Consider the following 13,565-nt stretch of genomic DNA (forward strand, 5'->3'; position numbering starts at 1 on the left):
CGGCTGTGACTGCTCCGGAGCCTGCCTCAGCTCATGCAACTGCAACTCAATCTCTAACTCACGCCGCCTGGCGGCCTCCTGCAACTCCAACAAGGTCTCGTACCTCTGCGCAGACACAAACTGTCTGATATCCCCCTTGAGCATACTCAGATATCGAGACATCTGAGCCTGCTCCGAAGCGAACTCAGGGCAAAACATTGCCATCTCAGTGAACATCCTGGTGATCTCAGTCACCGACTCTGAATCCTGCTTCAGTTCCAGGAACTCCTGAGCCAATCTCTCCCTCTCCACTTGCAGAACATAGCGAGTGCTGAACATCTCTCTGAACTGATCCCATGAAACTGCAGCCCTCTGCTCATCCGAATATGACTCCGCGGTCAATCTCCACCAATTCTTCGCCCCGAGCCTCAACAGGTTCAGAGCACACCTCACCTTCTGATCAACAGGGCATGAACACGTGAAGAAACACCCCTCCACGTCCGATAACCACCTCATAGCAACAATTGGGTCCTGAACTCCATCAAAGGTGGGAGGCTCCGTGTTATCGAAGTCCCGTTACTGAAAATCCCTACCAGCTCCTCCCCCTGCCGCTGCTACAGCCACTGTAGCCGCCGCGGCAGCAGTCTCCGCGAGAGCCGCATAGCGCTCATCAAAATACTCCATCATGGCGGTCTTGATTGACCCAAACAGTTCCGGCAACTCAGCCCGAAACAATGCAACAATCTCATCATGCAGGATCTCGCGAATCCTCGCATCTAACTCGCACGAGCTCATCTGAACAAAAACCTCGGGCGGTACCGATCCACCTGGAACTCTCTCTCCTGCTTCTGATCCTGACCCGGATCTACTCCCAGCATGTCTCGAAATCTCCAAACTGAAATAAACCACGAAACCTTAGACACTTCCCACCAACCCGAGAACCAACTCTAAACCCAACCCTAGAGATTATGGTTTCCCTGATACGCGTATGGGTCCTGTGCTTTCAGTAGTATGGGCCCATACTACCTTCCACACCTACCTATATTTATATGAACTAATACCACAACACCCTAGAGAAAGATGCATAACAACGCTCAACCCTCACCACTAGAGGAACACTGAAAATCTCTCATAAGGAACCCTAGGCTACAGGCATCACATATCAGGCAACATTATCATGAAATCCTGAAGATCCCTAGCCTATCACTAGCATGCTGTTCTATTAACGCTCAAAAACAAATAACATGCATGGTATTTTGGGGTTACTTACTGGCTCCGGCTGATCGTACCTCCGCATCCTCCCTTACTCATTTTGAAAACCATTTTAAATACTCTTTTGAAAACTCTCCTCGATTTGAGACTGGAGTCACACGAATGTTCCTCCAATTCACTCAAACCAAGGCTCTGATACCAACTTGTAACGACCGAAAAATACAGCCAATTTTAAATTTTTCAAAAACAGCTCGATTCCATTAAATCTTTACAAAAGTTTTTCAATACAAAACATTTAACGTATTCCCAGAATCACATTACTACAAAATTCATGAGGAGCGGTACGATCAAGCCTTCGCCTTGCCACGGTCCCCTGAAGAACCTGAAAAACATAAAACCATAACTGTAAGCCCGAAAGCTTAGTGAGATATCTCCAAAAAATACCAACCACATATACGCCCTTCCAGGCCATGACCTTCCGGTCCAAAACGTATTGCCATACGGCCCATAACATATCGCCTTCCGGCCCATAACATATTGCCATCCGGCCCATAACATATTGCCTTCCGGCCCATAACATAAAATGCATACATAACATAACAGATCATAGAACAGCCATGCATATCGGGTCAAACCCCAGTCCAACAACACTGCGTACATAACATTCAATCATATAACAGCTCACAGTCAACAAATCGATCAAACAGATCACATAACATATCATCACCCTAACCAGGATACCGACCTAACCGATTACGAACATAACATCACCCTATGTTTCAGCCAAAATACTACTTATGCACATACGCCTTTCCAGGCCATGACCTTCCGGTCCACATAATATAGAATGCCTTCGGGCCCATATCATAATGCCTTCCGGCCCATATCATCATGCCTTCCGGCCCATATCAAGCAATACCATAACAGACAACTATCCGAATTTCCATCCAATAAAGGGTCGGCCTTGGTGTCGTTGACCTTGTCGATATAGTGAGAATAACTCACCTCGAAACTGTCGGCCAAAAGGATAAGATCCCGCTGCTCCAAACTCTGACACAGACTCCCCCACTGAATACCAACACACTCCACTCAATAAATACCCTTAATCACCAAAATACCCATGAAAGACAACTGGTCAACCTTTGGACAAGGTCAAAGTCATCCCCTGACTGACTCTACTCGCCGAGTCAACCCGATGACTCGCCGAGTCCCCATACTCAGAACTTCCCTCAATCGGCGACCTAACTCGCCGAGTCACCTCGAGACTCGTCGAGTCCAACAACTCTGAGTCCACTCGCCCACACTCACCGAGTCATCCCTTGACTCGCCGATTCTTGACTCAACCAAAAATATTGGGATTCTTCGACAAGACTCGCCCAGTCCCAGAACAGACTCGCCGAGTCTACGGCTATCTTCAACCTACTCGCCGGGTTGTTCATACAACTCGTCGAGTTCCAGGCCATCTTCATCCAACTCGCCGAGTTGTTCTTCCAACTCGCCGAGTCCCAGCGTATCTTCAAGCAACTCGTCGAGTCCACCCATGTGACTCGCCGAGTACCGCCGGTCTGAATCGATACAGAAGCATTCCAGGCCATGCAATTGATCCAAAATATAGATCTAGCCTCCTACAACCCATCCATCATGTAAAGTGGCAAACTTTACGTGAATCCAAAGAGATCTATGGATTTTGCACATTAGGGCTAAGGTTTGGGACATGATAGCTTCATCCAACACTCAACACAGGTACTTTCATGCATTCCAACTCTTCTCCATTCCAGATCAGAGGTAGCAACCTCAGATCTAACCTCTAAACTCCAACACATCCAAATATATAATCTCTAATACCCCCAAAATGATGCATCAAGGAAATAGCAGCTCAAAGACGAGATATTACCTCAAAAGAACGCCCCAACTGCAATGAAACTTGAATCCAGGCAAAGCCCCTTGCTCCAAGCCTCTCCTTCTCTAAGATCTCTTCAACAACCACCTCTCCAAGCTCCAATTTGCTCAACAATAGGGTTTCTCCACGACTTTAGGGTTTCTGGGACTCAAGGGTGATAAAGAGGTTGGGAAGGAAACATAATGTTCTTTATATATGGCTCAACCCCGAGAATTAGGGTTTTCTCCACTCAGCGCCTACTCGCCGAGTCGGCTACTTAGCACGCGACCAAATCGCGACTCTACTCGTCGAGTCCATCCATGGACTCGCCGAGTCACTCTTTCCCAATTTACTCTTTTAGCCCTTCAACTCTACTCTTGATATTTCGGGATGTTACAATTCTCCCCCACTTAAATTAGGCTTCGTCCTCGAAACGTACAGCAATTCAATCCCAAAGATACTCCCACAACGCGCCACCTGGCCTTAACCGAGCCAAATCCCTCAAGGCATACCCATCGAAACTCAAATACACTTCTCTTTCCTTACGGTGTCCTGACCACCGTCTCGAGCCGGGCACCGGCTGTACCCTCTGATAATCACACTCAACAACCGAGAATTACCCATGAAACATCACTGCCCCAAATCCCAACAATCACTCGACCCATAACGGCTAGAAAGCCATGAACCATCGGATCCCCGATCTGAATTCCACTATATCGCTTCCGTGACGACGGAAAGACCCATTCTCAATCTCAGAGCAACTCCCACGAGTTCTCCTCTTGCAATCACATACACATGCTAAACTTTCTCCAGCACCCTCAGGTTGGGAAAACCTGATACACTGATGATATCCTCCAACATCCCCCATAATGAACCACTAATACATATCCAAAACCCTGATCAGAATCACACTAAGAGCCCAAGAATCTCTCCCTACATCCCTTCCGAGTCTCTTGGCTCTACATTTGCGGAATTCCTCCGTAACCTCAGCAGACATCCCAAACCGGATGAGCTTCTTTTCCACTGCCGCAAACACGCTGCTCAAAAACCATACTCGAATTACTATAATCATAACTCTGCTCTTCTGCTTTCACTTCCGTGAACTTGCACTCCTTCTCGGAGTTACACACCTCTCTCACTTCCTTTTCCAAGGAATCCACTTGGCCATATTGTCACTCCGACAAGTGCCACGGCGCTTGCCCAACACTACACCACCCTTCTATAGCGTATCCGCTATCCATCCTACACACATACTCTGACTCTCATCGCAGGGACTCTCAAGCCCATGCACTATCTCAACTAATCAAGATCACTACCCGGGGCCAGACCTCCTAATGCAATCACACTGCAATATACACAATCCATATCCTCGAACCGATCCAACAATATCTGCAGAGTCTTCAGCTTGACTGTACCACTCTCCGAATCTTCAGCCAATCTGGACCGCCCTCAGTGCCTCCAGTCTGGCTGGACCGCTCAACTAGCATTCCTCGTCCGAGTCATCTTTCCGGGAAATCCTCCCATGCATACTGTTCTAGCCCCCTAGGGGTTCCGAACTCTATCTCCATCACACACAATCGATCCCGGCCTGATCCCAGGCCCTCCACAATCAAATGCCCTAGGTCTGTATCCCACCCCGCATGCCCGACACTTGCTCCTATCAGCCTATACTCTGTCTGCCAGATCACTGCTGAATTCCAGACAGCTCAACAATTTCACATACTCAACAATCCTCCGGAGAATTTTCCAATTCTCCCCCACTTAGGGCACTAACAATCAACCACCGATCCCATCACCGATCTCCCAGAACAACTCTGCACAAAACCAACACTCACACGCGGACTGCTTCCTACAAGCATAAACAACCCTTAACAAAACACATTTCCACACTGATCAATCCGTTCAAAAGGAACCCGATCTCCAATTATCCACTCCACAGACTGCAGATGCTACCCGACATTCAAACCAATGTCGCATCTCCACTAATAACCCTCACGAATGATAACCAACGATAGCACGAAACACCAACTATAACCATACCAACCTTCAAGGAACAACGAAGACCAAAACAAAAATCCGAAACACTAATCTAACGAGACTAGCAGATAAACGATACTCCACAATAATCACAAGATAACAAGATAGAAAGATATCCGCAGCTGCATCCGGCACTGCTCTGACCTCCTCTGCCGCAAGCTGATAAGCACGACCCTGAGCCCTTGGGGGCTCCGCTCCACCCTGACCTCCACCTGTAATCCTCAAAGTGGTCGGTCCTGGAGCCTGCACCGGTCCTGCGGAAAGCTGTGGACAGTTGACCCTCAAATGTCCAACCTGACGACAATGATAACAAATCCTCAAATCCCAAACCGGCGCTGACTGCCGACAATCCCTCGCATAGTGCCCCTCCTTTCCGCACTTGCGGCATGCACCACCGGACCTACAAACTCCGGTGTGACCCCTCCCACACTTCCGACAAGTGTGGTTGCTCAGATCCCTCACTCTAACATCAACGGTCTTGGACCGTTTTGGCGCCGGCTGCGACTGCCCCGGAGCCTGCCTCAGCTCACACAACTGCAACTCAATCTCTAACTCACGCCGCCTGGCAGCCTCCTGCAACTCCAACAAGGTCTCGTACCTCTGCGCAGACACAAACTGTCTGATATCCCCCTTGAGCATACTCAGATATCGGGACATCTGAGCCTGCTCCGAAGCGAACTCAGGGCAAAACATTGCCATCTCAGTGAACATCCTGGTGATCTCAGTCACCGACTCTGAATCCTGCTACAGTTCCAGGAACTCCTGAGCCAATCTCTCCCTCTCCACTTGCGGAACATAGCGAGTGCTGAACATCTCTCTGAACTGATCCCATGAAACCGCAGTCCTCTGCTCATCCGATTATGACTCCGCGGTCAATCTCCACCAATTCTTCGCCCCGAGCCTCAACAGGTTCAGTGCACACCTCACCCTCTGATCAGCAGGGCATGAACACGTGAAGAAACACCCCTCCACGTCCGATAACCACCTCATAGCAACAATCGGGTCCTGAACTCCATCGAAGGTGGGAGGCTCCGTATTATCGAAGTCCTGATAAAGAAAATCCCCACCAGCTCCTCCCCCTGCCGCTGCTACAGCCACTGTAGCCGTCGCGGCAGCCGTCTCCGCGAGAGCCGCATAGCGCTCATCAAAATACTCCATCATGGCGGTCTTGATCGACCCAAACAGTTCCGGCAACTCAGCCCGAAACAATGCAGCAATCTCATCATGCAGGATCTCGCGAATCCTCGCATCTAACTCGCACGAGCTCATCTGACCAATAACCTCGGGCGGTACCGATCCGCCTGGAACTCTCTCTCCTGCTTCCGATCCTGACCCGGATCTACTCCCAGCATGTCTCGAAATCTCCATACTGAAATAAACCACGAAACCTTAGACACTTCCCACCAACCCGGGAACCAACTCTAAACCCAACCCTAGAGATTATGGTTTCCCTGATACGCGTATGGGTCCTGTGCTTTCAGTAGTACGGGCCCATACTACCTTCCACACCTACCCATATTTGTATGAAGTACTACCACAACACCCTAGAGAAACATGCATAACAACGCTCAACCCTCACCACTAGAGGAACACTGAAAATCTCTCATAAGGAACCCTAGGCTACAGGCATCACATATCAGGCAACATTATCATGAAATCCTGAAGATCCCTAGCCTATCACTAGCATGTTGTTCTATCAAAGCTCAAAAACAAATAACATGCATGGTATTTTGGGGTTACTTACTGGCTCCGGCTGATCGTACCTCCGCATCCTCCCTTACTCATTTTGAAAACCATTTTAAATACTCTTTTGAAAACTCTCCTCAATTTGAGACTGGAGTCACACGAATGTTCCTCCAATTCACTCAAACCAAGGCTCTAATACCAACTTGTAACGACCGAAAAATACAGCCAATTTTAAATTTTTCAAAAACAGCTTGATTCCATTAAATCTTTACAAAAGGTTTTCAATATAAAACATTTAACGTATTCCCAGAATCACATTACTACAAAATTCATGAGGAGCGGTACGATCAAGCCTTCGCCTTGCCACGGTCCCCTGAAGAACCTGAAAAACATAAAACCACAACTGTAAGCCCGAAAGCTTAGTAAGATATCCCCAAAAATACCAACCACATATACGCCCTTCCAGGCCACGACCTTCCGGTCCAAAACATATTGCCATACGGCCCATAACATATCGCCTTCCGGCCCATAACATATTGCCATCCGGCCCATAACATATTGCCTTCCGGCCCATAACATAAAATGCATACATAACATAACAGATCATAGAACAGCCATGCATATCGGGTCAAACCCCAGTCCAACAACCCTGCGTACATAACATTCAATAATATAATAGTTCACAGTCAACAAATCGATCAAACAGATCACATAACATATCATCACCCTAACCAGGATACCGACCTAACCGATTACGAACATAACATCACCCTATGTTTCAGCCAAAATACTACTTATGCACATACGCCTCTCCAGGCCATGACCTTCCGGTCCACATAATATAGAATGCCTTCCGGCCCATATCATAATGCCTTCCGGCCCATATCATCATGCCTTCCGGCCCATATCAAGCAATACCATAACAGACAACTATCCGGATTTCCATCCAATAAAGTGTCGGCCTTGGTGCCGTAGACCCTGTCGATATAGTGAGAATAACTCACCTCGAAACTGCCGGCGGAAAGGATAAGATCCCGCTGCTCCAAGCTCCGACACGGACTCCTCCAATGAACACCAACACACTCCACTCAATAAATAACCTTAATTACCAAAATACCCCTGAAAGACAACTGGTCAACCTTTGAACAAGGTCAAAGTCATCCCCAGACTGACTCTACTCGCCGAGTCAACCTGATGACTCGCCGAGTCCCCATACTCAGAACTTCCCTCAATCCGCGACCTAACTCGCCGAGTCACCTCAAGACTCGTTGAGTCCAACAACTCTGAGTCCACTCGCCCACACTCACCGAGTCATCCCTTGACTCGCCGATTCTCGACTCAACCAAAAATATTGGGATTCTTCGACAAGACTCGCCGAGTCCAAGAACAGACTCGCCGAGTCTACGGCTATCTTCAACCTACTCGTCGGGTTGTTCATAAAACTCGTCGAGTTCCAGTCCATCTTCATCCAACTCGCCGAGTTCTTCTTCCAACTCGTCGAGTCCCAGCGTATCTTCAAGCAACTCGTCGAGTCCACCCATGTGACTCGCCGAGTACTTCCGGTCTGAATCCATACAGAAGCATTCCAGGCCATGCAATTGATCCAAAACATAGATCTAGCCTCCTACAACCCATCCTTCACGTAAAGTGGCAAACTTTACGTGAATCCAAAAAGATCTATGGATTTTGCACATTAGGGCTAAGGTTTGGGACATGATAGCTTCATCTAACACTCGACACAGGGACTTTCATGCATTCCAACTCTTCTCTATTCCAGATCTGAGGTAGCAACCTCAGATCTCACCTCTAAACTCCAACACATCCAAATATATAATCTCTAATACCCCCAAAATGATGCATCAAGGAAATAGCAGCTCAAAGACGAGATATTACCTCAAAAGAACGCCCCAACTGCAATGAAACTTGAGTCCAAGCAAAGCCCCTTGCTCCAAGCCTCTCCTTCTCTAAGATCTCTTCAACAACCACCTTTCCAAGCTCCAATTTGCTCAACAATGGGGGTTTTCCACGAATTTAGGGTTTCTGGGACTCAAGGGTAATAAAGAGGCTGGGAAGGAAACATAATGTTCTTTATATATGGCTCAACCCCGAGAATTAGGGTTTTCTCCACTCAGCGCCTACTCGCCGAGTCAACCTCATTGACTCGCCGAGTCGGCTACTTAACACGAGACCAAATCGCGACTCTACTCGCCGAGTCCATCCATGGACTCGCCGAGTCACTCTTTCCCAATTTACTCTTTTAGCCCTTCAACTCTACTATTGATATTTCGGGATGTTACAGTGTCACTGCTAACGGATATTATTCTTGTAGTGAAACACAAGTAGAAGAAAAAATCACGATCATTTTTAGACAATTTAATCTGTTTGATAATCCGCTAAATAGTTCTTAGTTTTATGTTTCTAAACGATTAATCTAACACTTGTAAATTGTAATACTTAGTTTTGGCTTTGAATGTAAAAAAAGGTTTAAAATATGCATACACAAGTATTGCCCGAATTCAATCAGCTGTGAAATATGTGAGGTCTTCTCCAACGACGCTCCAATGCTTTAAGGGATGTGTTGAGAAATTGAAATCAAGAGTAAAAGCCTTGTCTGTCTTGATGTTGAAACAAGGTGTAATTCAACATACTCGATGCTAGAAAGTGCCATCAAGTTTCAAGATGCTTTTGATTTATTGGAGGAGCAAGATAGTAAGTACAGGTCCGAGCTTTTATCATTGAAGGGGTTGCCCAATGAAAAGGATTATGAGCATGTTAGGTATATGCTACCTTTATTGAGAGGTTTTTATACATATACTTTGTATATTTCTGGGTCTTTGTATGTAACTAACAACAATTACTTTCATGAAGTCTTTGGCATTGGAGCAATGATAAAAAAAAGATGATAACAAGTGTCGAGGGTTTTAAAAAGACGGTTGCTAAAATGAAAGAGAAATACGATAAGTATTGGAGTAATTCATCAAACATAAATGTGTTTTTATTTATTGCTCCAATTCTTGATCCGCGATACAAGTTAGGTTATGTTTCCTTCATTATTAGCCAAAGTTATGATGAAGGAAAAGCCTAAAATTTGTCTGATCAAGTAGAGAAAGTATTGCGAGATTTGTATGCTCATTACTCACATGAAGTTAGAGTTATTGATGAAAATCCAAGAACTAGTTCTGAAAATGTTGAAGAGATTGTTATTGATGTTGATGATGATCCGACAACTTTCTTGAACAACCAATACAAAGATTGTTGGAAGGAAACTCAAGTGGTACATGTAATTTACAAGCTGTCTTTCTTTTAGTTTTGTCATTTATACTTACATTATTGATTTTTTATTTTAATATTTTATGATAATTATAGCTACAAAATGTGAGTTGGATTGGTATTTGGGTGAGCAATGTGAGTCTTTGGACAACAAGTTCTATTTACTTAGTTGGTGGAAGAAATATCAAGTAAGGTTTCTAGTCATTGCAATAATTATTAGGGATGTTTTGGCAATTCCCACCTCAACTGTAGCCTAAATATCTTCATTTAGTACTCGGGGACGCGTTCTTGATGCATTTTGTAGCTTATTGACCCCCAAAACCGTGGAAGGATTGATATGTTGTCAAAATTGGTTTAGGTCCAAAAACGTTCCTATTAATATTGATGAATGTTTTGAAGCTCTTGAAAATTATAAAGTCGGTATGACTTTGCTTTTATATGTAAAGGACTTGCCACAAGCTATATCCGTCCTTACTATGGATGATTAAAGTTTGAAGATGGTAAAATTTCGTATTTAAGTGTTTTTTGTGCTTTAAAGTTTTGTTTATATGCAGTTTTTGTGTAGTTTAGTTTTTTTTTTTTAGATTTTATTGTTGATTTCTGTATATTTTCGTGTTGTTTTGTATGGTTTTTTAGCTGCTTTTTGCAATCTTTTTTGTGCTGTTTTATGTAGTTTTTAGTGTTGTTTTTTTTTGGTGTTTTTTGTGCTGTTGTGTGTTTTTTAGTTGTTTTGTAGTTTTTATACTGTCTTATATGTGTTGTTTTTTTTTTGTACTAAATGTTGTTTTTTTTGCAGGTTTGGTGTTGATTTTGAAATGATGTCCTTTTCTTTTGTTGTTGAAGAGATTATGGATGTTTTTTGTGTTATCAAACTAATGTTAAACACTTTTAATGTTGAATTGTTTTGTTTTGGATGAATTTGTTTTGAATGAATATTTTACAATTGACATGAATATAGCTTGTATTTTTTTTCAATATTGTTTTTTTTATATTTACTTATTTATTGGGTAACCGTGAACGGAACCGTGGTTACCGCTTTCACACGGTTCGGTTCGGTTTGGTTTTTGTACAATGCCGTTAGTTTCAGTTAGTGCATATAATGTACCCGTCTTGTGATCACGGTTCAAAATTTTATTACTATCCCAACCGAACCATCCCATGAACATCCTAATTTGAATTAGATGTCAATATCAGGTAGCCTCAATAATGCGATACATTCCAAATATACGAAAAGTTGGCGGCAAAGGATAACCAAACGTGGGACAAAAATCTTTCAACCAACAAACATGCAATTAACGAGATTCTTAAACTCATGATTAGCGTTATCATAGTGATTCGTAGATTAGAGACTAAACTTATGCGCAATAATCTAAGTGTTAGATATTTCATTTCTCAATACTTTTTTTTATCCAAACAAACGAGCATACAACCTGCTCGCACGTTGTCATCGACTTTCGTGGGATTTCATTCGTGCAAAGTTAAATACTGTCGTACCAATATATATGGCCATCTTAAAAATATTTCTTATTCTTATTAGCGACACTCAGTATCTTAAAAAGTCACTAAATCAAAAATTTTCATATTAGCTTGTTATTAATGTTATCATCATTTACTTTAAGTTCTGTCAATTTTCTATATGAAAAAGGTTGTTTACTTGGGGGAATGTATGTATGTTAGGATGAACTTGAAGTGATATATATTAAGAAAATGTAATCAACGTTGACTTACGAATGTCAAACTTCGTGAGGGCCACAAAGGGCAACCACTGCGGACATTATGTCGTTAGTGTTTGGGTGCTATAAATAGCTCTTGAATTAGTGAAGTCTATAAGCAGCACTTGTACAAAAAGTTCACAACAACTTCAAAGTCACCATGGCTTCATTTCATCATCCACGGAGGTTTTTCTTCATCCTTAGCATCATCACACTTGCCTTCTCCTGGTTTGTGAAACCTAGCGAAGCTGTCTACCATGGCTACGTACCGAGTCCATGGACCCTTGCCCATGCGACGTTTTATGGGGATGAGAGTGCATCTGAAACCATGGGTAAATATCATGGCTTAAAGCTAGTATCTTCTAAATATCAAATATCGGTTTTAATTAACATTTTTGGATATATATTTCAGGAGGTGCTTGTGGATATGGAAACTTGATAACTAATGGATACGGAACGGATACAGCTGCTTTGAGCACAACCATCTTTAGCGAAGGTTACGCCTGTGGTCAATGTTACCAAATACGGTGTGTCCAATCTCCATGGTGCTACAAAGGATACACCACCGTTACTGCCACCAACCTCTGCCCGCCTAACTGGTCACAGGATTCAAACAACGGAGGATGGTGTAATCCTCCCAGAACCCACTTCGACATGGCCAAGCCTGCGTTCATGAAAATTGCTCAGTGGAAGGCAGGCATTGTCCCTGTCATGTACCGCAGGTGAATTTCTGTTCCCATACTAGCAAGCATCAAGCTTTTTCTACTTTATAACTTTTGATGCACAAAGATGAACAAATTAACTTAATTTGATATGTATTCTACGGGCATGCTAATTACATTTTTTGTGCTTTAGGGTACCATGCAATGCTATTAGGAAAGGAGGCATCAGATTCTCTTTTCAAGGAAATGGGTATTGGCTGTTGGTGTATGTGATGAATGTTGCTGGTGCTGGAGATATCAAACAGATGTGGGTGAAAGGGACAAAGACAGGTTGGATCAGCATGAGTCATAACTGGGGTGCTTCATACCAAGCCTTCGCAACTCTTAAGGGTCAAGCCCTCTCCTTCCGATTAACTTCATACACTACCAAACAGACTATCACTGCCTACAATGTCGCCCCTGCTAACTGGAACTTAGGCTTGACATATCAAGGCAACGTCAACTTCCATTGATTACCGGTTCTGTTTACTGTATTAAAACACCTCTTAATGTGTCCTGTCTCTTCAAACGCATTTGGAACCGTTTGATTGAGTTGAAGCTAGTACATCTGCTTCTAAGTTATATTGTATCGAGTTAGTGTTTTACAAAATGTAATTTCCGTCCATCCCATTAAAATTAAAACATTCTAATGAGTTAGAGATGGATTTAACCTAGCTGTGTATTTTAACTAGTATAAATATCCATGCTACGTTTCTTTTATTTAATTTTATATATACCAAAACAAAAGTCAAAAGAAAACCATAAATTTAAGTAAAATTAAGAGTAAATGACACAAATGCCCTATCAACTTTTTAGGGTTGGTCTTTTGAGTCCCTAAACAATTTTATTGGCTTTATGAAGGAACAAACTAGTTTTTGTCGGGTCGATTACGTCATTTTGGAAGTCTTGAAGGGGTTAGTCTGTCATATTTTTGCACCTCATTTATTAATGCCACATACACACTTATGAACCCCACTTTCCTTGGCCCATGACCCAAACTGACCCACCTCCTTCATTTGTTCATAGGTAAATGTATAGGACTCAAAAGGATGACAAAACAACGATCTATTCTCCTTCAATCCTCTTTTG

At 43.7% G+C, this 13,565-nt stretch overlaps 1 protein-coding gene across 1 annotated transcript; it reads left to right on the forward strand.

The window, feature by feature from the left end:
• The first annotated feature begins 11,864 nt into the window (after positions 1 to 11,864).
• Positions 11,865 to 13,173, forward strand: LOC111902517 (expansin-A18). The gene is made up of 3 exons (XM_023898340.3): positions 11,865 to 12,107; positions 12,188 to 12,497; positions 12,631 to 13,173. The coding sequence occupies exons 1-3, from the start codon at positions 11,936 to 11,938 to the stop codon at positions 12,947 to 12,949; spliced, it is 801 nt and encodes a 266-aa protein (XP_023754108.2). The 5' UTR covers positions 11,865 to 11,935; the 3' UTR covers positions 12,950 to 13,173.
• Positions 13,174 to 13,565: the final 392 nt, after the last annotated feature.

Source organism: Lactuca sativa, chromosome 6 (assembly GCF_002870075.4).
Source record: "Lactuca sativa cultivar Salinas chromosome 6, Lsat_Salinas_v11, whole genome shotgun sequence".
Taxonomy (NCBI): Eukaryota; Viridiplantae; Streptophyta; class Magnoliopsida; order Asterales; family Asteraceae; genus Lactuca; species Lactuca sativa.